Source organism: Dermacentor silvarum, chromosome 2, assembly GCF_013339745.2.
Source record: "Dermacentor silvarum isolate Dsil-2018 chromosome 2, BIME_Dsil_1.4, whole genome shotgun sequence".
Lineage (NCBI taxonomy): Eukaryota > Metazoa > Arthropoda > Arachnida > Ixodida > Ixodidae > Dermacentor > Dermacentor silvarum.
This window is the reverse complement of record NC_051155.1, coordinates 230754614-230777923: the sequence shown is the minus strand read 5'-3', so window position 1 is coordinate 230777923 and position 23310 is coordinate 230754614. Positions and strand designations below refer to the sequence as shown.

General features: G+C 42.4%; 1 protein-coding gene across 3 annotated transcripts; it reads left to right on the top strand.

Annotated features, from left to right (window-relative positions):
• Positions 1–148: 148 nt before the first annotated feature.
• On the top strand, positions 149–22637 carry LOC119442845 (protein PRRC1). Of its 3 annotated transcripts, none has more exons than XM_037707886.2 (8): positions 149–298; positions 613–720; positions 5625–5961; positions 9656–9697; positions 13778–13919; positions 17296–17350; positions 17983–18256; positions 20362–22637. In XM_037707886.2, the coding sequence occupies exons 2-8, from the start codon at positions 618–620 to the stop codon at positions 20660–20662; spliced, it is 1254 nt and encodes a 417-aa protein (XP_037563814.1). In that variant the 5' UTR covers positions 149–298; positions 613–617; the 3' UTR covers positions 20663–22637. The 3 variants fall into 3 exon arrangements, with proteins under 3 accessions (XP_037563814.1, XP_037563815.1, XP_049518379.1); XM_037707887.2 differs by having other exon boundaries at positions 164–402; XM_049662422.1 differs by lacking the exon at positions 9656–9697 and having other exon boundaries at positions 164–402.
• Positions 22638–23310: the final 673 nt, after the last annotated feature.

The window sequence follows — 23310 nt, the reverse complement described above, 5'->3', positions numbered from 1 at the left end:
TGCAATAAATACTAAAACCAACGTGCATTTAAAAAGCGACAGTAATGATTATACTAGACAACATAAATAACAATTGCTTCGTTGATTAAATGCTCATTCATTAGAAGACGGTTGCCGCAAGCTTTACCTGTACCCGACGCAAAAAGATTGGGCAGGTAACAACATTGGTTTAGACGTGGCTGCTGATTTCGTTTTCGACGTCCAAAAACTTCGTGCGTTTTTCAGCTGTCTATTGCTACAACAAATTGTCTGTGTACTGAGCTTTCCCATCAGTCTGAGCTGAAAAAAATCAGCCTGAGTAAGTACTCTTTTAACGAAACGCGTTTCCGCCAGTGATAGGAGGTCACGATCGTCTGTGGCAGTCGAGCGAGCACCCCCGTCAGTGATCGCTTATTTACGTCGGTGAGATCTGTTCGTTTGTTTTTGTTTATCGTGAGTACATTATGAGGCAAATGAGTAACAATAAGCTACAATTTTTCCTCTGCGTTGCTGACTACAACGTTAACTTGACGACGTGCGTGTCATCGCTGCTAACTGCAAAGTAGGCCGTGTCGCGCCAGATTCCACAGCTGCTGGAAAGCGGGCATTGAAATCTCTCCATTATATTTGCAGTCACCATGATGGAAGAAGCGGCAGACGACGCTAACGGGGATTCCACGTTCGAATTTGTGGCCGTCAAAGACGCTGCGATGCACTCCGACAATACCGAATCAAAGTCAGGTATGGCCACTGACATTATGAACCTTTGCCGAGTTCTCGTTTTACTTTTGCGTGCGGAGACACCAATGAGTGCAACCTGGCCTTTCTACATGTACAAAAACCGCGACATATGTGTTCGCCGCCTTGCGGAAGCAACGCGAGGTTCCTTGCTCCCATTTCTTCTCTGCTCTACACATTTAAAAGGGGGGAAAAAGGAAGAAAGAAAGCGGTAGACCTACTCAAACGACAGACATCATTCGCTATTGGAATTTAAAGATGTTCATTTCCGTAACGCACTTTATGCATCTAACAACGTGTACGTGAACTGCTTAAGTTGGTGACCGAACGTGGTACAATCGGCCTCAATGCGTATTAATTCTCGTAAAATTTATTACAACTTACGACCGCATTGCTCTTCTGTGTTCATGTTCTTGCAGCGAAAATTCAGCTTATGAGCAGGTGTTCTTAAAGCGTAGCGCTAGTTGTTTCCATGACTGCAGGCCTTCGTAGCCTGACCTAAACCGCTTATACCCCCATTGTACCTTGCCTTCACTGTGAAGGCAAGTTTTGAGTATGGCTGTCTTGGTGCTCTATAGATATCTGACTTGCATGCTGACAGACAGGAGGTAGCAACATGTAAAATAATGGTGGATACTCATTTACATGAACAAATCGCTGCACACCTTAACAAGCCACGGCATTCCAATTGCAAGGAAAGGTATGTGCAAAGTAACAAGTGCCTTAACTGCTGTGTTCCGGAACTTACATGCACTGATTCAAATGATTGAAGTGACTTGTCCCAATTCAAATGGAACGGGCATCATAAACAAGAAATACTTCTCATAAGATCTGGAGTAGGCGATTTCATCATGTGCATGCTGGCAGCTTAAGAGAGGTGTCCTCGACTTCAGCCTTTTGAATTAATACTGTTGCCACAATGTTATATTTCAGAATGAAATTAATAAAGCACTGTTCCTTACCCTGAAGAAAACCTTATGCTTAGGTTGTGCCACTGTATTATCTCTAGGTGATGCTTTGTTTAAGAAAAAGCTAGAAAAGATGATGGCACAGTAATGATGGCGGCACAAACTAGCACGAGCACCGCTGTTTGCATTTCATTTGACGCCGATAGCACATAGAGTTCCGCCTCAATGTGCGATAATACTCGCCCCTCATGCTGCAATATTTTAGCTTCTGTTTTCTTTAATGTGCCTTGTCTTGCTTTCAAATAAAAGGGAACCAGAAAGAAACAAAAATATTGCATTTAGGGAGAGCATCATTGCGCAGTGCTGTCAAACTGGATGTGCGTGCCTGTCAATGATGATGACTGGATGGCACGCACTATACCTTCAGTTATACTTCGGCCATGCACGCCGCTGTTCGCATTTCATTTGATGTCGATAGTACATTATCTTAAACTAGGCTTTGTACACGGCCCAAAATTTAGTTCCAGTTGGCCTTTAAGAGTCATTGCAAACTTAAAAGTGTTGCACAGAAGACATATTAAAGCTCACTTTCACCATTACTTGATAGTGGGCTGGTTGTTATTCCATGACTAATAAACTTTAAGTGCAAAGGAAATGGCAGTGACATCAGGACAGACATGTCACTGTTGTTCCACTGTTGTCTCTCTTGCACTTCAAGTTGATTGATCACCTTCACAATATTTGTCTGCAGTCACTGGTGCTACTGTCCACATCCTGTAACAATTGCTTTTACTTCACTGAGTCTATATGCGATGACGATGCAGACAAAGCATCACCACAAATAAATGTTTTCTTCTGATTATTATTTGCGATGCTGCAATTTCTTTTAAGACTTCACCCTAACACTGGCTCTTACGCTAACTGTCCACATTCTAAAACAGCAAGGTGTGCTACAGTTCTTTGGCCTTTGCTGTTGTGAGAAAATTATAAAGGTGGGGGAGGGGGGAGGATCACATTCTGGGGGTTCCTAGGTTTAAGATGATGTGGTACTTTTAGTCGTTTCACTCTCCTGTAACGCTGCAGACAGCTTACTGGAAACCCAGTTGTAAATGCCTGAAGGGATCAGAAAATTAAATGCGCACGATGTTGTGTGGAATTGGTGCTCCTCTTTCAGCAACTGCTATGTCTTACATGCATACATGTGCACGTACGGCTACATACATTTGATCATCGAAGTGTAGACAAGGCTTTCGGAAATGCATATTTAACCCAGCAGTGCATGCTCGCGTGTTGATCCTGTCTAGACTGAGTCAAAGAAAACATGCTGCAATCAACTATAGAGTGGCAGCTACTTGCAATGCCATCATTGCCATGTTGCTTCTCTCTGCACCCCATAGGCACTTGCTGATTAAGTCAACACCGCTGAATAAGTTGATGTTTGGAATATCAGTATCTAAGTTCGTGCACTTATTGTACACTATGTAAATCATATTAGGACAAACATATTATTTAGTAAAGATGCACCGAATACTAAACACTAAGAATGCAAGCTTCACCACAGAATGATTTATATTGTGCGCACCATCAGTTAATTTGTTTTTATTTTAGTTTCAGTCATTCATATGTACTATACAGGGTGTCCCAGCTAAAGGTAACCAGTGTTTTAAAAACGACGGAGTGTGCTAGGAGGTTGAAACAAACTCAGTGGTGTTGAGAATCGTGTGGCCTAGTCTGCGGTATTTTTTCAGTTTGCAAAGTCAGTTAATTAGTATAAACTAATTGCCTAACCTTTTAAATATTTGCTTCAGCAAGAAACTGCCAACATGAAAGTTGTAGATTACATTTAAATATAGCCGACTGAAGTGGTTGCAACAAAGTACCATTCATGAACCTTCTTGTACGTGCCCTAAAGAAAGCCTGCGAAATTAAGAAACAAGTGCATGATAGCACCACTATTTCAGCGCTCCCAGATGACCGATCAATAAACGAAATCCGCTTGTCTGCAGCACTGTCCAGGATGGGCTTGGCGTTTCCGGTGGCCTTAAGATATGCGCCAGCATCTCTTGCTAGTAGGATGTGATCGTGATAGAACACGACAATTGCATTTTCCTTCTGATTAAACAGCTCTGCGGTCAAATTTTACTTAAGCCTGAGCTTTTTTTGTTGTTGCCTTGTGTGTTCACACTTCATTCCACAAATGAAGCGAATCATATGTTTATGCCACGTCACGTCGAAGCGCGTCACACCATCATCGCCGCTCACTCTGTGTGTCTGGTCGCAATGGGTACGCGAGTGAGTCTCGAAAAAAGGCGTGCAAGCAGTATCGTTTCCTGATTGGTCGTCTGGGGGCACTGAAGTAGTGGCGCTATCACATGGTTGTTTTTTTATTTTGTGGGCTTTCTTTAAGGGCAAGTACAAGAAGCTTCATCAATGGTGCTTAGTTGCAAACGCTTCAGTCGGCTATTTTTAAATGTGGTCTACAACTTTCATATTGGCAGTTTCTTGCTGAAGTCAATGAAAAACTACCAATACAGCTTTCTGTTGCTCAATATGTGCTACATAAATGTGTTTTTCCGAGTGTGAAAGAAGCCCGCGAATACACACAAAGTGCCTTGAGTGGCCAGTCGCACGGAAATTCTGCGTGTATTCGTGGGCTTCTTTTACACTCGGAAAAACACATTTATGTAGCACGTATTGAGCAACAGAAAGCTGTATTGCGAGTTTTTTATGTTGCTCTACAACTTTCTCATTGACACTTTGATAATTAGGACAGTACTTCTCGAGTTAGATAATTAATTACAATAAATAATGAAATCACAGTAACGGAAAAAATACTTGCGGCTACTCCACTGCACTGGAAACAATACGCACTAGGTTTGCTTCACGTAATGCCATTCCTCTTTTTTAAAATCGTGCTGCGTGATAGCTGGGACACCCTGTATAAAATGTTAGGCAGTTAGTTTATACTAATTAATTGACATTGCAAAATGGAAAAAAAAGATACCGCAGACTAGGTTGCGCAATCTGCAACACCTCTCCGTCATTTTTAAACCTTTGTTTACTTTTAGCTGGGACCCTGTATACTATATGTTCACTGTGAAACACATTAAGCCAGGCATTTCATGTTACATCTAGAGGAAGCACATATGTTTGCTGTAGCTATGTAGCAGTAAATTTATGTTCTTTAAACCAAATAAAACATCAACTCCTATTTCCCACGTACCAGTGCTGCTATCTTTGATTGTTCCTAATAAAAACACATATACTAGTTTATGAAAGTGTGTGTGTGCCATCTCCCGCAAGAAGAATGTATGGGAGGTTGAGGATCAAGTGCACTACGCTGAACCATTTCAGAAACCATTGTTCTTCTTTTATGCCTCCAAACTGGAACTGAACAATGTTTGACAGCTTGGAAAAACACCAATAATTTCTCAGTGGAATGCACTTGCAAGCCTGCCTGAAAAGTATCATGAATGCTGGAATATAACACTTTCTGGTTACAGTTAACCCTGTTCTGTTGAAAGCTTGGCCTTAATATCTCGTTTCAGCGTTTAAATAAACCCACACCTTCGCAACAGTATTTTTTTGCGTGTTCATCATAATTAAAACCATATAACTATACAGGCCAACTCCAACACTCCAAGGAATAGTTCAGATACAGGAACAAAATCACAAATTCAAGAATTTCACGAGCACTGCATAATCATACCAGAAATTTGCCTCTTATACATTACTATAAAAAAACAGTGAAAGAACAGAACCTTCAACACAACATACTGGCAAAACCAGCAACCACCCACATGTTTGTCTACCAACAGTTGTTTTTCTAGCACATTTTGTATATATTACATAACTTTTGAAGCAGAAGATTAATCAGAATTGTCTTATGATGTATGCGACACACATTAAATGTAACTCTGAAGCATGATCTTGGCATGTACAATTGTGGACACAGCGCCTGAAGGGGACCTGCACTTTTTGCATGGCCCTGCCATCCAGATGACAGTGGAGCAGGAAGCATGGAGAGGACACAGCAGACAGCCTCGTCAAGCCCTCCCGTCGTGACGACAGTGCCAACATCTTTCCAGCCAGCAATGCCCCCGCCGACGCTGACGCAGAGCCAGGCACCTCTGCGGCCATCACCATTCCAGCACACCCAGGTGACAGGTGCCTATTCTCCGGGCGGCATGCACCCGCCGCAAGGTGTGACAGCAGCAGCAGCAGTAGCAGCCCCAGCACCTGGAGCTTATGCATCTCAGTTTCCGCCACCCCTGCAGCCTGTCTATCAACCACCACCAATGGGAGCACAGCACCCTTCTCCACCACCGCCGCAACAGTAAGCTAGAGTTCGTGTGGTTCTACTCAGTCCAGCCCCCTACACTACGACTGACTGTAGTCACTGGTTACATTGTGTGTGCACACTGCCATGATACTTTTGCAGCACATACATATATACTCCTACATAGCAGGCAATGCTATGAAGGCTAGATATACTTCTCTCACTGCTGCTTGTGTGCTGCATCAGAAGGTAAAAAGTAGATTGTTGTTGGTAAAGTGCTTGTGTATCCCTCCAAAGGTGTGTGCTCAGGGCAAACTCTAATCTTCTTTGTCATGCCCACAAGATTTTCACCAATTTTAAAGTTCTCATGTTGGCAGGTGTGCCTGTACCCTTGCTTTCGTTGGCCAGGGTTCTTCTTTCGGGCAATGTTTGGCTGCCAGACCTTGTGAAGAGCTTTGTTGACTTGCACCAAACCACAAGTAATCAGGAAGCTTACCACTTGTATACACAAACCGTATCCCCTTTAAACGCTGTGTGCACAATTGTGCACACCAAGATAGTGCAATAATAGCAAAAGCACCAATGAAAATATTTATATTTAAAATGTGTCTTATGCATCTTGAAACACTTATGATTGGACCTGTGTAGCAAGTTTGACTAATATATATGTAAAGTGTCCCAGTAAAAAAAGTTGGAAGGCTGATGCCTGGGTGATTGCTCTCATTATGAAGAGGCTTTAATTCTTTCATTGTTTTTCACAATACTTTACATCATGGCATATTTTTCAAGTGGCTGAATGGGTGCTTTCCAAGTATGCTAGACGTAAAATAATCGATGTTCTCATATCTGACGTTCCTGTGCAGAGTTCTTGCTTGTAGTCTACATTCTGTAAACTTCACAATACTCTGAAAAATTTCTTAATTCGTCCTGTTGCTGTATGCTTTTCATGATTCCGAACATGCAAGATATGTTGTCAAAATAAATTTCCAGTGGACAGAATTTATTGCCACCTGGCAAAGGCATAGATGATAAGGTCTGAGATCATACGCACCACCTAGAATGAAAGAACTTGAATGAACAGTGAAAGGTTGCGTGTAAGCAGAAAATTATGAATTTACATTACACGGCCTAGACTACGGATGCCGCACAGTCAGAGTTGCGTGTGACATCTGCACTTCATGGCTGCACGACAATGCTCTTCTGTGGGCATACATGAGACCCTCTCATGGGCTTGAAAAACAACAAAACCCAGCCTTCGAAGATGCGTACACAAGAGTAGAAAAATTGCACAACCACATTAGCTGGGTTGTGAAATTTCGAGTGTGTGTGGTTGTACAATTTCTCTCCTCTTGTGTATGTGTCTTCGAAGACTGGGTTTTGTCGTTTTTCAAGCTACGTACCAACAGGCCCAGCACCAGACTCTTCTACATGGGCGTGACTATAATGAAATTTGAAATAAACACTTCACTGTCGCACAGTACTGAGTAAAGTCTTTAAGAGAGTTTTCTGAGCCACTAGTGTTATAAAAAACATTGGAATCGCTTTTCTTCTTGAAACTCTCTTTCTTTCTATTCCTACTGCTGTGTTCTATTCTTTGTAATTGTAAAACGAAATGATAAGATCTGTCCTCTTGTTTTTTTCTTTCCTTGCCTTCTTCCTACCATCCATTTTAATGTTTTTGTCCCCTCCAATTCCTGATTAGTAGGCAGCCATTGTGCCTCTTCCTGTGGCACTTGTCAGCCTGCTCCATCCTTTCTTTCTATCTTTGTCAATTTGTATGTATAGGTTTGCAAGTCAAATAATAACAAACACTAATAATGAAGCTTTTCTTTCTTTCTTTTTTTTTTTTTTTTACTGTTTGATGATTTGAGCAATCCGTGTCCGAGAAATCGGTTGGTGGCAGTACACTGCAGCATCCAAACTCTACTGAGGCCGAGTTCATTGTTTCTTTGCTTTCTTGGGCCGTCAATTCTGGCAGCTCCCATCGTCACTTACAAAAAGAGAAGCGTGTTTCATTAGGCCCAACGGTGTCAAGACAAACACTATCTCACTAATTAACAACAAAACATTCATAGTACATTGTTTTCGATGTCAGCTGAGACAAAGCAAAGCCTGATTTTACCATTTATTTCTTGCTGTGACATATACTGACACATGCTATTTTTGAAGTAGGAACTGTAGCATGCTTTTCTTTGACATAATAGAATGACACTTGATCAGGAAGTGCGTATGAAGGTTGAGAAACCCTTATAAAATATTTTAATTTGATACTAAGGTTGTCTTGAAATGCCAGACCTGGCATCGTCCGCATTGTTGTGACGTCTTGACGCAAAGCGAAATTTGTTGATTCCATGTAGAAATCGGGCTAGGTATGATGGTGTTTCTAATTAACAAGATAAATTAAATAAACAAGCATGCTGTGTCTGATTTTTGGGGCTTTGCTTGCGTGTGACTGCCATGACGATCACAAGAATGAAGCAAGTCTGTGTATATAATGTCATGATAAATGCACTTCCTGGGTATTGAAACCGAAGCTGGTTAGTAGGAATAAGTATTTTAATAAATCATATAAGGTGCTCTGGTGCATGCCAGTATTTTTTAATTGGGTTGGATCTTTATTAAATGAAAAAAAAAAAAAGACAGCTCAAAATGTCATGGCAGTGCTCCTTTAAATACAAGCAGCTGAGGCAAGAACAAGGAAATGAAAGGTTGAAAGGAACAACTGCTCGTGAATGAATCCTTCGACAAAAGGAGAAGAGGGACGAAAAGTGGCTTGTGCTAACCTGCAAGTAGCCGTGGCGACACGTTTGTCACCAGTGGTCCAGGTCTAAACTCACTGTCATGAATGTGATAATATTTGACATTTAACATGTGGGAGCAATACAATTATTCTGATGGGTACACATGGCCCAAGTGGTCTCTGGTGGTTTGTGTGGTTATGAGTTTCCGTCACATTTCTGGTGATCTGAAACCCTTTTAGGATATCAAGTTACTTGCATAGGAGGGGATCTGGTGCTATTAGCATGTTTAGGCATTAGGTGAACTAGTTTTGTTGGTTACTCCAAGGCCACTTATTAATAGATTAGTGGATGCAGCTGTTATGTTCTGCACTCAAGATGGTTCATTGTTCATATTTTGTGTTCTAGGCAATCATTTCTTCTTTTTTTTATGCTAGGTTTGAGTTAATAATTTAATTTATTAATCTAAAGTCTTCTGCTACTCCTATAAGGAGTGGTCATTTACAGGAGTGTTGATAATGCTTACAGCAATCTGATATTTTAGTCTACTGCCAAATTTTTGTTACGGTACACTCTTGTCTCGATCTACTGGACTAATGCATTTTCCCTTATGTTTTGCATTGTCTGATGTTGCAAGAATGCAGCATTCTTCTCCACAACTGCCTTTCTCACTTATGACTAATGCTTCGGCTGGATAATAGCAGCATATTAAATGTATGTGACCATTGCATGGCTTTGCCATTTAAATAATGCATGTGAAACACTTTTGTCACTTGTTAATGTGCTTTTTTATGAATTATTAACACGTGCCTTGATGAGTCATGCATGTTTTTGGTTGCCTGACTGGAACACTTCATATATTCTTGTCTCAATGACGTGTTTCCATTTAAATGAATAGTACATTTTCTGCTGCGCTGCTCTACCTCATGGCTGGCTAACACGGTAGCATGTGCACTGATGCTCTCCTTGTTTTTATCGACTAGCACTGTTCGCATGCCTGCATCTTGTTTCAGGTATTATGCAAGCCAACCTAACTACTCCTACCCTGCAAACTCGTAAGTGCTTGTTTTGCCATGACGATAACAACTACGATGGAATTTTATTCCTTCGAGCCTGGACAGAGGGGAGATTTCAATGCCTCAATGGCGCTGCAGCAACATTTCAGCTCCTAACATTCAGCTAATGTACAGTGTAGTCCACTGTTAAAGGAAACACCCTAATATGCCACTCTGGCTGGCACTCTGGCTGGAAGTACCGGCAAAATCTATGTCAATGCACGGCACAGCTGTATAGAAAAGTGCCAATGTTACCAACCACAAGTCATCTGCTGCGAAGCAGGGCAATTGTACTCGTACAGTGCTCACGGAGTGAAACACGATAGGGAATCTTTAAGTAGAACACTTCATACGTGCAATACTTTTGACTACCATGTCCCATCTCTACGAAACTGGTCACTAATGGTGATGCGGATTCTGATATAAGTGTATGAGCCAAAATGACGTCAATGTCACACGAACTGCAGCCTGTTGAACCGAAAGTATGTACGTTAGTCATCCCTAAATTGATTCATTCCATTCCAAGAGCACTTTACGCTTGCCAGAGGGAAATAATTTGCATGTGCTCTATGCTGATGTGTCTTCTTTAACAGTGAACTGTATTGTGTGCTTAACCTGCTATGTATGCTTTAACCTTCTACACATTTGCAGATGAGCTAGGATAATCGAAATCGGCCTACATGAATACATAGTGCAAATGACAGAGACTACTTGAAGTTGTGATAAAGAATTACAGTCGAACACACTTATAACGATTCTAGATATAACGATCTATAATGACCACATTTCAGTGCATTTGCAATTTTCTGACCCTCCCTGTGGGAACTGCTTCCAGATATAACGAACGTTTCTTAGATCGCCATACTGTTACAGCGAACGCTTCGAACTCGGTTACGTTAAAAAGAAGGCACACGTGAAGTGCCAAAGCACGGAAGCGCGACCAAACTGGGCGCACGGCAATGTGCACCCCACTCCAGTCCAGCCGTGACGATGATACGGCCTTCGGAATGAGCGAGTCACTGCCTTGCGCGGATTTCGGAAGCCGCGAAGAAGTCACGTGTTTTCAAGGCACGCCTGCAGGGTGGAGGCAGGCCCCATACAGCATGAACAGCACGGCACGTGGCGTGTGTTGGTGCGATATCGGATGTCACAACGGTGTCATTCTCATTTTTGCGCAAATGTCCGTGCAGTAATATGTGCAATGATTTGGAACAACCATCTATGTCTCTCCACCATGGGAACAATGGCTATTCAAACGTTCCTGTCAACGCAGCCCGAGTTGGCAAGAACGCTGCACCATGCACTGCTGCCACGAAATGTTGCAAAGGGTCGGTGGTTACTACGCCGTTATCAGGGGACGTATGGTGAAACGATCCACTTCGGCGATACTATTGCCTTGGCCACTAATTCGCTGTTTTAGCAAAATTGGATGAGCTGATTGGCTGGTTGAGTGCGACGTCATACAATTTTGCTCAACCAGCCAATCAGTGTGTGCCTGATGGTGATACTATTGCTGAAGTGCATCGTTTCAGAATACGTCTCCAGGAGATCACGGTTCGGCGGCGCTTTGTTTATGTGTTGACAATTGCTGATAACGGTTCGTAGGGATGGTTTGCCTTCGAACATCACATTTATTTTTCTACGGAAGCGACAATTTTACCGCTCTTGTGTGGCGGACGAGTAGTCGTAATGCCAATACCATGATGTCCGTGACCTTCGCAGAATGGCGTCATGCCGCAGTAGTTTCCGAAGCTTACATTTCCGGCCTACTAGAACGCTTTGCTTTCGTGTGCAGAATACAGTCATGTCCTGCTAGTAGTAAAATATATTACAAGGTCTCGAATAAAAAATGGCGGCAGTGCTTGCAATTTTGAAATAACAGGTGATCGGAACCGGGCGCCGTTTTGAAAGAGCTACATGATGCTGGATTTCGTTCTTTATATAGATGTTTCTAACGGAAGTTTGCAGCTAGGTGTGGGAACGCACCGGGAACAAAAATGACGCTGAAAATGTTGTTTTGGACCAAAGTGCTGCCGAATTGTAAATGCTGATGCCAGCTTCAGTGTGGTTAACTTTGAGCGTTTTTAAGGGCGAGTCCATATATAACGAACTACTGATATAACGATCACTTTTCACAGAACTGTTGAGTTCGTTATAAACGGGTTTGACTGTATACTCATGGACATACTAGTATGCTCTTGCAGCTTAGTGTCAGTAGCACCACTGAAGTATAGTGCTTCCGTGATTTCATTGCATATCTTTACCAAGCATGTACAGGTGCCGAACTGCACACATTTTTTTGCCCTAATTGCTGTCGCGGAACTGCTGCATTTGTTCCAGACTGTCACAAAGGCCAAATCTTGCTACATGCTGCTAAAGAAGCCTCATTTTGATGATAGTTGTGACATGTCAGCTTCAAAGGCTTCTTTCTGCTGGTGGTCTTCTGGTCAGTGACTGTGAAAATGAAAGCAGCTTGCACTTCTACTTCTTTGTTGCCTATATATGGTGGCGTGTTAGTATTTCCTGTTATCAACCTGCCTCCTAACGGAGAGTCGTGAAAACAAACAATGCGAGTTCATTGTCCTTGGCCTTGTAAGTGCGGCAATTCCACTAGACCAAGAATTGATCACAACAGTAAAGGTCACCCGCAAGCAGCTACAGCAGCAATCAGAAGTGCAAGCATCAGTAGTGAGCGCAAAACAGGAGTGAAAATAGGGTGAACCTGATGCACCTGGAAGAAAGGCAAATGAAGAGATTATCCAGGATGAAATCAAATCAGCAAAAAGACGCTGACAAAAGGGATGGAGGAAAAATGTTTCTCAGACATCCAGAACAGTGACACACTACTTACTGAAGGAGGGCCACAAGAGGATCTTAGAAGATATTGTAAACCTGCAGTCTTTCTGGCTTAATAACAGTAGTAACAGCGTGAAGTAGCAGCAAACGTAACATAATGTGGCACTCGTTTTGCCTACTTTGAGCTGTCGTCACAGCTGAACAGGACGAGATATAGAGATAAAATTTGAAATGGAAAAAGTCAAAGGTCAGATGGACTAAATGACAGCTAGGGGAAGACAAAGCTTTTACAGAAGCTATATGAGGGTGAGCCAGAGCTCTCTGAAAATGCCAGAGTGAAGACGAAGTTCGTGCAAAAGCAGTGAGAGAAGCAGAAAGTGAAAACAATTTCATCAAGTTAACGAATTCCCATTGTAATTGAATCAAGGCTGTAAAGGGTCTGATCCTATCATTCTTCTTTTTTTTTAAACTCTTGACATCAACTTGCGTTGTCCACACCAAGTTGACCTGATGGCCTCCTACTGTGTTAGCTTCTCATATGATACATTTATGGTTGTTTATAGAGTGCTGTTCGACCACTGTTTTCTTTCAATATAACTGTCACCTATTTATTTGGCAAATCAAACTCTGAGCAAAGTCACGTGCTTAACATGTTTGTAAGCTGCTGCTGTATCATCTGAGATAAGTGCATTAGCAGGTTTCTTACAAAAGATGGCTTTCCTAGTGCAGCCAGGATTAGTCATGCAGTTCATGTTCTAGGACATATCGTGACATGCCAGCATCATGAAACATTCCGTTGTAGTTCTGCATATGATGTGGTTTTTGTGAAGCAGCAGACTATGGTACAGAGTTATGCTCAGTAAAGTAAAAAAGAGAGCTAACCTGTATAAATAAATGGTCAAGAAGCTGAGAGAAAGAGAAAGAGGGGGAAAGGGAGGGGGGACCTAATTATAATGGCTAATAGTCTCAGTCATTAGATGGGCTATCTCGTATGGCCACGGTGGATGGGAGGGCCACACTGACCCCTTCTATGTGGTTGATGTCTGTTGAGAAAAGGCCACATTGGGTCTGGTGGATCTCTGGGGGCTAGGTGGCCAGCTCGACCCAGGGTGGGTGTGTGAAGGTAGGACATAAGAATGGGTGAGCACGTGGCGTGATTAAAGAGCTATGTAGGCTGCCTCAATATGAATGAGAAGTTCTCGGGTACTGGCATTCCTCTGCAAGCTTTCTTAGAAATGAGCTGTAGTGTGAAATACAAGAACTGTCGTTTCTTTGTGTTTGCAGTGGTTCGGGTGATCAGTCCTTCTCAGTCTCCCTGCCTACAGACTATTACCAGAGCCTTCCACAGTCGTCGTCTGGCACTACTGGCGTCTGGGGCTGGTTTAAGGGCAACGATTTCCTGAACAAGGTGGCAGAGAAAGCTAAGGTAGGTTGTTTGAAGTGTAAACTATGTGCTCTTTCTTGGTTGGCTGTACATGTGCTTATAACATTTGTGAGGCTCCATTACAGCAACGTTACAACACAAGTTTGTTGTAATAATTGTGAACTACCATTTAGCATCATTTCTGCCACTTTGCCAGCAGGGGCAGTTTTTCTTCACGTCTTCCACAGACTTTTGCTATGCCGTTGCCGAACACAACACAACACACTTCTTGAGCTAGGTTACTCTCAGCATAACTCTGTACCATAGTCTGCTGCTTCACAAAAGCCACATCATATGCAGAACTACAACGGAATGTTTCATGATGCTGGCATGTCACGATATGTCCTAGAACATGAACTGCATGACTAATCCTGGCTGCACTAGGAAAGCCATCTGTTGTAAGAAACCTGCTAACACAATAGCTCAACACAAGACAGCCCACATGGGGTGTTTTTTAAAACAATTGTTTACGGAATATTAAAGATTTGACTGTGGCATGCAGCACACTTCTGCTTCTTGAGCTAGGTTACTCTCAGAGGCGGACATTATCTGCACAAGAAATTAAAATAGATACTTGACTAATTACTTTAGGCACATATTACAATTTGTAAAAAAAGCTACTTTTTGTAGCTTTTTGTCTGGGGTCCATTCTTTAATTGACTGGGACGAATAAAGCACTCCCTCAATAATTTACAAATTGTAGCTGGCGGCTTCGACAGTCATGTCCACTTAGAATGAATTCTGAGGATGACACTGATATTGAGATGTGTTCCCAAATTTCGCGACGAAATACACTGGTGTTCCAGTAACTTTAGACTTCAGTGTAAAAGGACGTTTTGGTAAATAAGTAACTGGAAAAACAGTGCATTTTTACTGCAAGTTTGACAGTGCTTATCTCAAATCTGGTGCTAGTTTCAAAATTCGTTCCAAGTGGGTGTGCCTTGCGAAACCACTGGCTTCAATTTGCACATAGTAATATGTGTGCTAATGTAATTAGTTGAAAGGTTTGTTAGTGAAATTTTGTTGATTAGTCAATTATACATTTTAATTTCCAATGTAAGTAATGTCGATCTCTGCGAGTAATGCAGCTCAATGAGTATATTTGTGCTATATAGCTCGGGGGATATTTGAAGCCTCTGTTAACGATAAAAGAAAAAAAGAAAGCAGCGTATAGATTCAGCATATACGTACAGCCATCTGTACTACCACTGCAGCTGTGCTGATCACTGGCTCTATTCTCTATGGAATTACGCAACGAAACGAACGCTATGTAAATATTCTCACCACAACAAATATATGCCATCAAGCACATCATTCCTTTAATAAACCGAATTGATTTTCTAACACTTTCTCTTGTTTTAAAGCGACTAACGTTTCTTGGCTGTTATCCCTTTTTCATACTCTGACTTCCTCACTAAGGGCACTTGCTCTCGTACAACTGAGTTGCAGGGTGCGTTCATTGCCAAACTCTAATTAGCTTTTTGAGAGACATGTGTTGTCATGCGAGACCTTTATGTCATCTGAAGGTTTAGATGCTGTGGCTGGTGGTATTCTCTGCCTGGGCTGATGATTCTAGGCCGCTTTTGTCGTCGAAATCTGCTGCGTGTTTCTTGTCAAGATTCGCTGAAATGTACTTTTCTTTCGTGAGTAATACACATTTCATAACCATATAATTGTAAACATATTTGTGACTACTCTCACTGTTTCTATGCCGTCCAGCGGCCGCAGCTTCTGTGGTAACATAGTTTGGTTCAGTAATCTTTGTCCTAAAATTTTTTTCCTTATCTAATCTAGGAAAGCATACCTTGAGAAAAGACGTATATGCAGAGCTGACGGCTTGTAACTGCACTAAGCAATACATTTTGTTTTGGTAAGGCAGGCCTATAGCTGCTGGTATCTTGCATAGTAGGCCATAAGTACCCTACAGAAATTGGCATAATGCAGCTTCTGTCATCTGTATGCATTTTAAGTACACATTTTAGCATGCTTCCTCTCATCTAACTGTACAATACTGTACAATAGTGGTAACATTAAATGCAGTTTTGTAATTCCCAGCACATCATATTCTATTCTACGTTCCCCATATAAAGTTTGTTTGAAGTGTGCGACTTGGTGGTTGGAGACCAAAATATGAGTTGAAAGGTCTTACCATGGTTTATAAGTCGAATCTCGATAATTCGAACTCGAAAGGGGCCCGAAAATTTGTTCAAATTAACGGAAGTTTGAATTAACGGAAGGACGTATTTTTGATGTATTCGAGCACCATAGCAAGATGAACGAACGGTGCGAGTCGTGAAATTTGGTGGCGCACAAGCGCATAGCGAGTTACGCCCACGCCGGCCAATGCTCGGTTCCCGATAACGGCATAAAACGAAACTTCAGGGAGCGGACGGCGCCGACATGGCGACGGGCGCGCGCGCGCGGAGACCGTCGAAGGTGAGGGAGGAGGGCGGCAGGAAAGCGGATTTGGCCTCAGCAGCTCCGCTGCTTCGGTGGCAGTGGCTTCGGTGGCTCCCCCGCCCTCTCTCTCAACTCCCTCGCTGCTCCCTCACCTTCGACTGTCTCCGTGCGCGCCCGCTGGCACCGCCGGTACAGTCGGTTCGGCACAGATTAGCCCGCTCCTTGAAGTTTTGTTTTCTGCCGTTATCGGGAAGCGAGCGTTTGCCGGCGCGGCGCCAGCTTAGGCCGCTCCCTGAAGTTTCGTTTTCTGCTGTTATCGGGAAGCGAGCGTTTGCCATAGTGGGCAGTTCGTTGGCCGGACTGGGCCTCCGCCGCTGCATGAAGGAGTCTCTCCTAAGCTTTTGCTCTATGGCGGTGTTGGAGCAATGCCGGTCGGAGGCGCCACCGCGTTATTCGGCGCGCTGCTGAGAGCATTGTCGGTCCGTAGTATGTTCGAATTAACCGTCGCAAACGCTTTCGCGTTCGAATTACCGAGCGTTTTCGCCCATTGAAATACACATAACTTTGACGGGACCAGAGCGTCAGTTCGAATAAACCGGCAGTTCGAATTAAGCGTGTTCGAATTAACGAGATTCGACTGTAATGTGTGTCTGCCGTAATATGTATCACATACTGGCCATGACAGTGTTTTGGAAACACATTGTGACTAAGCAGAACAAGAACCATATGATTTTGAATGTACAGTGCTTGATGGAAGGAGCTATTAAATTGTGGAGTCATAAGTGGTAATAATGTGCATATTTAACAAGACAAGATGTTATTGGTCTTATTTACAGGTGCATGTCTCATATACTGGCTTATTGATTTTTTGTGATGTGTGCATGCAAGTTCTGGAACTTTGTTGTGGTGGGAATGTTATACTGCCACAGAATAAGCACCTAGGTTTAAGTTTAAAACTTGAAACATTCGTTCATTTCAGAACTCGGTTGACTCGATGATAACAACGTTGGATCCAGGAATGAAAGAATTCATCTGTGAGTGCCAGCATCGAACGCGCCTTATGAGCGTTTGTGTATATTCCTGGCAGGATATTGCCAATGGCTAACTAAGAACTGGGATTATGTGGTAGTTAATCTTGGTAGAAAATTCGCTGCTTTTTCACGAACTTCACGAATAGGATGGGATGGCACCAAGACCATAATGCATCACGTGTAACTGTGGTTTGTTTCTGCATCCATGTCCACAAACTTTGTAAAATGCAGCGTTTTCCCTTTCAGTATGTCTTGCAGTCTCACAGTGGCATGTTTAAATTGGTAAATGGGTGCCAGCATTTGAGGGGAGAGACTTCCTGGCACGTGAAAGCAAAGTTCTTGTTGTAGCAATGAAAGGTGTCATGGGATGTCACAAGAACTGGACCACCTGTATGGAGACATATGGGCGAAAAATTTAAGCCGTGTTAAACCGCAAGAAGGATGTAGCGAGAACAAGCTATCAAAGCTTTTGCAGGAAAAAAAAAGAAGAATATGGATATACATTGCTTAAGATTGTTATTCAAAGAAGCGTGCTAAGTTTTCTATTGGATTTTGCGCTGTAACCCAGATCCTGCAGGATTTCAACCGTGCGTCTTTGCTTTGTTTCCTCCTCGACCTTTTATCTTCGACAACAGATTCTGGCGGAGACATTGACATCCTTGTTGCCTCGCATGATGAGATCCGGATCATTGGTCCTGTCCGTGAGGCGTTTCAGAAGATTTTTGGAAGAGCTACAGTTACAGGCGTTACCATGCCTCCATCCAACATGGCACCCCAGCCCGTTGGATTTGCAGCTGGTCTGCAAGCGGCCGAGGACAGGGTCACATCACTCCAACAGACAGGCCGTGTGCCTGCTGCCCAACCCATATTGGCTGTGGAAAGCTTTATTGTGGAGCTTACATCAGATAGGTGTGTGTGTAGTGTACTGACATCATTATCTGTTATGACCATAGCTCACTTCGCTGGCCAAAATAATTTCACGGTATTAACACGGGAAATGCTTGCATATATGTCTGTCAAAGGATATCCGTGTGTTTATGTGCTGCAATTTTGCCTTCATTTCCTTTGCCATCAGTAATGGGAATGTAAGCAACACTAGTACACTACTTATTTCCTTGCAGACATATGTAGACTCTTATGAATTTATTAGCACATTTAAGAGCGTAGCGACACAAAATTTGTTTTTACTTTTTTCTGCTTGGAATTACGAATATGCCATGGCTAATCACAGAATGCAACACATGCTAGGCTTTTTACCTTACTTTTTGCTTGTTCTCCCGAGTGGTTTTAACTTCCAGATTCCAAGTCCTTAACATCAGTGAACATGTATGATTATCAAACTTTGGCTACAGTGAGCATTGGCTTCAGTTTTTGTAAGCCAAGCACTCAGCTTATGGCCTCAAATGTTGAAAAGTGCATGTACAAAAGTCTGGTCTTGCTAAAGCTGAATTAGTATGATGGGCAGAATCGGTGACTCATTTCATGACCTGAGCACCATATTACTCAGTGACATCATATCGTGCTGCACCTAACCAGTGCCACTAGTATCCAAGACTGGATACTAGTGGCACAGTTCGGTGCCTCCGAGTCGTGCGACAAGTGGTCCTGGGGAGTGAAACCGATGATTTCACTCACTCAGGTTTCACTCACCGATGAGTGAAACCGATCACCTTAACGGTTTGTTTCATGCCAAGAGGAATATCAAGTGAGAATGAGATAATTTTTGTTGGTATCCTAGACCAGGGAGGCAACATGATGCTTTTCGGTAGACAGTGCTAGTGGACTTTGTGTCCATTACTCAAAACAGCTGTACAATGATTTTCTGCCTGATGAGGCAATGCTCACTGGACCCAGGGTGATTGAGTGACCACAATAAGAGACTGTGGAAGCAGCCCTTCAAACAAACGCCAACACCTTTGCAACAATTCCATGAGTTGAGTTAACCAGAGGCTCACCTCTGGTTAACCTCCCTGCCTTTCCCCTTTTCTTCTGTCTCTCTCTCTTCACTGCACACTGACTAGGATAGTGTCAGAAACTCATTTGGTAACACAAGGTGTTTTTTTTAGCTGGTTAATCCTTTCCAGTCCGTTGATTCTTGTAGGAATCATATATAATGTTTTGCAGAAAGTATCCGGACATTGAGACAAACAATGAAACTTGGAAACAGAAATTTGGAACGTGTCAGCAACATGAATGACATAATTTGTCGACTTTGTGCCACAGGTAAACATGGCTGTCCCTGAAGCTTCACAATTGTCCATCATGTTGAGGTTAGACCTCGATGCTCTGTATTTGAAGCCTGCTGCCTAATGCATATAACTTGCCTTGGGTGGCACAATATTGTCTTGAAATAATCTGTGGCCATTTGTTAAACCATTATGATTCTGAATTAAGATGTCTGAACAACGACATGCTGCTTACAACACATTTAGTTTTTGGCAGTTTGTGACAAAAACCTTCGATTAAATGCCGAAAACTGTAGTGGGACTTTTTTTGTCCCCCAGACTTTTGGTGTGGCATTCAGATGCACATAGTAAAAGATTTGGACCAAGAAGGGTTCAGTGACCAAGCTGACTTTTCACCACTATTGAAAGTCTATGGCTTGGTGTATACATTTGGTATTGGGTTAATGAATAGAAAACAATAATTTATGCATTTGTAGACTACTTCCACTAATGTTGTCATCGACATCTAGGCAAGTCGTTTTACTGTCATCAAGGGAACACGGCAAGAAGGCATTTACTTCTGCCGTGGCGACCATGGCAACTGCAGCAAATATTATGTGATCCTGCATAGCACGTCACATTGGTGGCAGATCTGGCTTTTTGATGCTCACACCTAGTGGAGAGTTTTTAGAAAAACAGCATGGGTCATTTGTTAGGCAATCTCTTTCTCAACATGTAGACTCTCTGTACAGATGTTTTCCTGTACTCGTGCCCCATCCTTTAAAAAAAAAAAAAATGCTGCTTTTATGTGCACTAAGACCAATGTATCTGCCTTTGCCTCGTTTGCAGCTGGTTTGACATGCACTGTCTCGTCCTAAAGGATGACCCAAGTGGACTGTTGCTGCATACTTTTGGTCAACCAACACCTGTACCTGCTGAGTACATTGCAGAGCTACAAGACAGGACACCAGCCGACTACCCGCTTCGTTGGTGTGGCCTCGCAGTCACAGTTGGGGAAGTGGCGAGCCCTCGTCTGGTGGTGCCGCAGTCTGAGTGGAGAGCAATGCTTGGTGGCATTCCTGATGCACAGTTGGTTAGCTCTGCTGCTTGTGCCCTGGCTTCAATGTACAGAAGGGCATTACGCCGGTGACCTTGAAGGCGGAACTTCTACCTGCTTGTTTTGTGTCGGCTTGTATAAAAAGTTGCCTTGCATCCGATTTGATGTCTGCTGTAGTGGCAGATGTCACATGACCGCTAATGCTTGCTTTCTGCAAGTCGAAACTTTCAGGACAGTGGTTGTACATGTGTGGAGCATTTATGAGAAACTTTAGTATATCTGATTTCAAACAAAAAGGTGCCATCTTTAGGCAGATCATACAATGTTGGTCAAAGCAAGAGGCAGTTGAGTGGAGCTTCGGCAACTGCAGCCAATGGAGAATTATTTTTCCTGGCACGCTTTTATAGTAGCCGCAAGGTACAAGTTCATTGTGGTGCATTATATTTTGGTGCAATGCAACACACTTTATTTCTGTATTTGCACACTTCATTTTGATTCATAAAAGGAAGACCTCTGTGACACGTCACAAATCAATGGTCATACTGATGTGTATCAGTAATTTTAAACAGAGAACACTGTGTATGCTCATAAGCACATGCATAGATTTTTGTTATTGAGGCATAGTTGTCTTGTCAGTGTATATTAATAAAAAATTTGGGCAGGTCGAGTATAACCAGAGCTTGGTGTCGGTAATTGCCAGCATGCACAGGAATGTGGTTAACATGAGAGAATGGCAGCATTATTTAAAGTGTTTTTTAGTTATGACTTTCTCCACATTGAAGGTTTTCCTTCGAATGTTGCACATGCTATAGCAACAACACGCAATTTACATGAGTGGAAATATTTTGCTCAAAGCAAAATCATTTCGCTCTTGTACATTGCCTTATCTTCCTGGAAGCGGAATTGAAGCAACATAGTACAGATCTCAGAACTGTTGAAAGCAACAGACAAGTATGTAAAGTGTTGCAAGTCCTGTATGCTGTTTCCCGAGCTGTACAGCCTATTTTAGTGGACAGTGCTTCCTGAAAGACATAGTGTAGGGCTGGAGAATATAAGAAAGCAGTGCAAATTGCTTAAACGGACACTAAGGGACACGAGCTAGATCAATAAATTATTTGTCTAGAAGCCTATCATCATTTTCTGTGTGCTAATATATCAGTTTGTTGCATACAAAATTGCCGGCAAAGGTCCTGCTATTGCTTGTCAATTTGAACCATGCGTGCCAGAACGGATCAGTTGACGTAATCTCCGTGTGACCTCCCTTTATGCTGTGCTCTCTGAATCAACCAGTGAAGTCGCACGAGAGGTATCATAATCTACAACAGATGGCACCTCTCCGATTTTTCATTTTTGTCATTTTCTCACTTACAAAAACTTTGTTCTTGCTACGAATGACGAATTCGTTATTACAGGAGCCTTATCTTTCAATCTTTAGTGTCCCTATATAACTGCGAAGAACCAACGCAAGCGTATGTTGTTAATAATGGTTCTGTGTAATATTGCTCTTTATTTGACTGGAAACCATGCCGTTCATCCATATCGTGCAGGCATGGTTTGTAGGTGTGCATTCACACTAATGCTTTCGTGAGTGCAAGGCTGGTGAAAGCTACAACTGGTTGTAAATAATGTGTGATTCCTCTGAGTGTTGTTAGGCACATTCAGATGCATGCCGGAACCAGTCATCTCACATACACATTTCCTGTAAAACGTCATGAAACAGAAATACTGCAAAGCTTTGAGTTCCTGGGAAAGACTTTCCAGTCTTCAAGATTCAGTGGGTCTGCAGACTGTAATGCTACATGATGGTTTTGCAAGGTATTATTTCTTTAAAGGTGCACTAAAGAGAAATAATAAATTGGACTGGGCTGTTAGAACACCCTTTTGGAATTGCTGATACATGTGGGTCAGTCTGTGAATACAGTCTAGAAGGGTAGCTAACATTGCCATCCTTGGGTTCCTGCAGCAACCACTCAAGGTTTCAAGAGATATTGGTTGCACTTGCATGGGCCCAGTTAACAGTTTATATTACCAATGAAGAACAACATTGCATTAAAAAGTAAAAAAATAAGTTCAGCAACTTTGTTTCTTTTTCTGTGTGAAAGAGGGCCAAGCATGTGAAAACATGGCAATACTTGTGACACGGTGATCATGTTATTGAGGTCATGGTTAGGGTGCAGAACTTAAAAAAAAAAGTTGTGTTACGTGCTAATAGAGCTTTGAAAGGGTAATCTACCAATTGAAACTAATTTACTATTTCTCTTCAGTGTCTCTGTACTTCCTTATTATTCACTATATGTTACAAATGAGGTCAAGTGTGTTATGTACTTGTGCAATTTTTTTTTTGGCAAGCACAGAGTAAATTTACTTGTAACATACTTGCACCCAGATGCTGTGAGAACATTGCTCACCAAAAAGCGGCAAGAAGTGTAGGAAATGGTTCAGTGTCAGTTTGATTAGCTATTTCTTTAATGAGAATAGCTTTATATATGTTAATAAGGTCAGGTGCTCAAGGTAGAACCCCTATAATTAACCATACAGGGATGGGTGGTAGTGTGTTTACTTTTCTCGTTTAAGCAGCCATTTGAGTAGACTTGTGGTAAAGCATTTATGTAATGTTTCATGCATTCATAGTAATAGAGTTGGCTTTCGTGTGCAAATTCCATTTGATAAGACACCAAATTATCACAAATTACTGTTCCGACAACTTGAGCCGCAGGGAACTGAATGGGGGATGCTGTGGA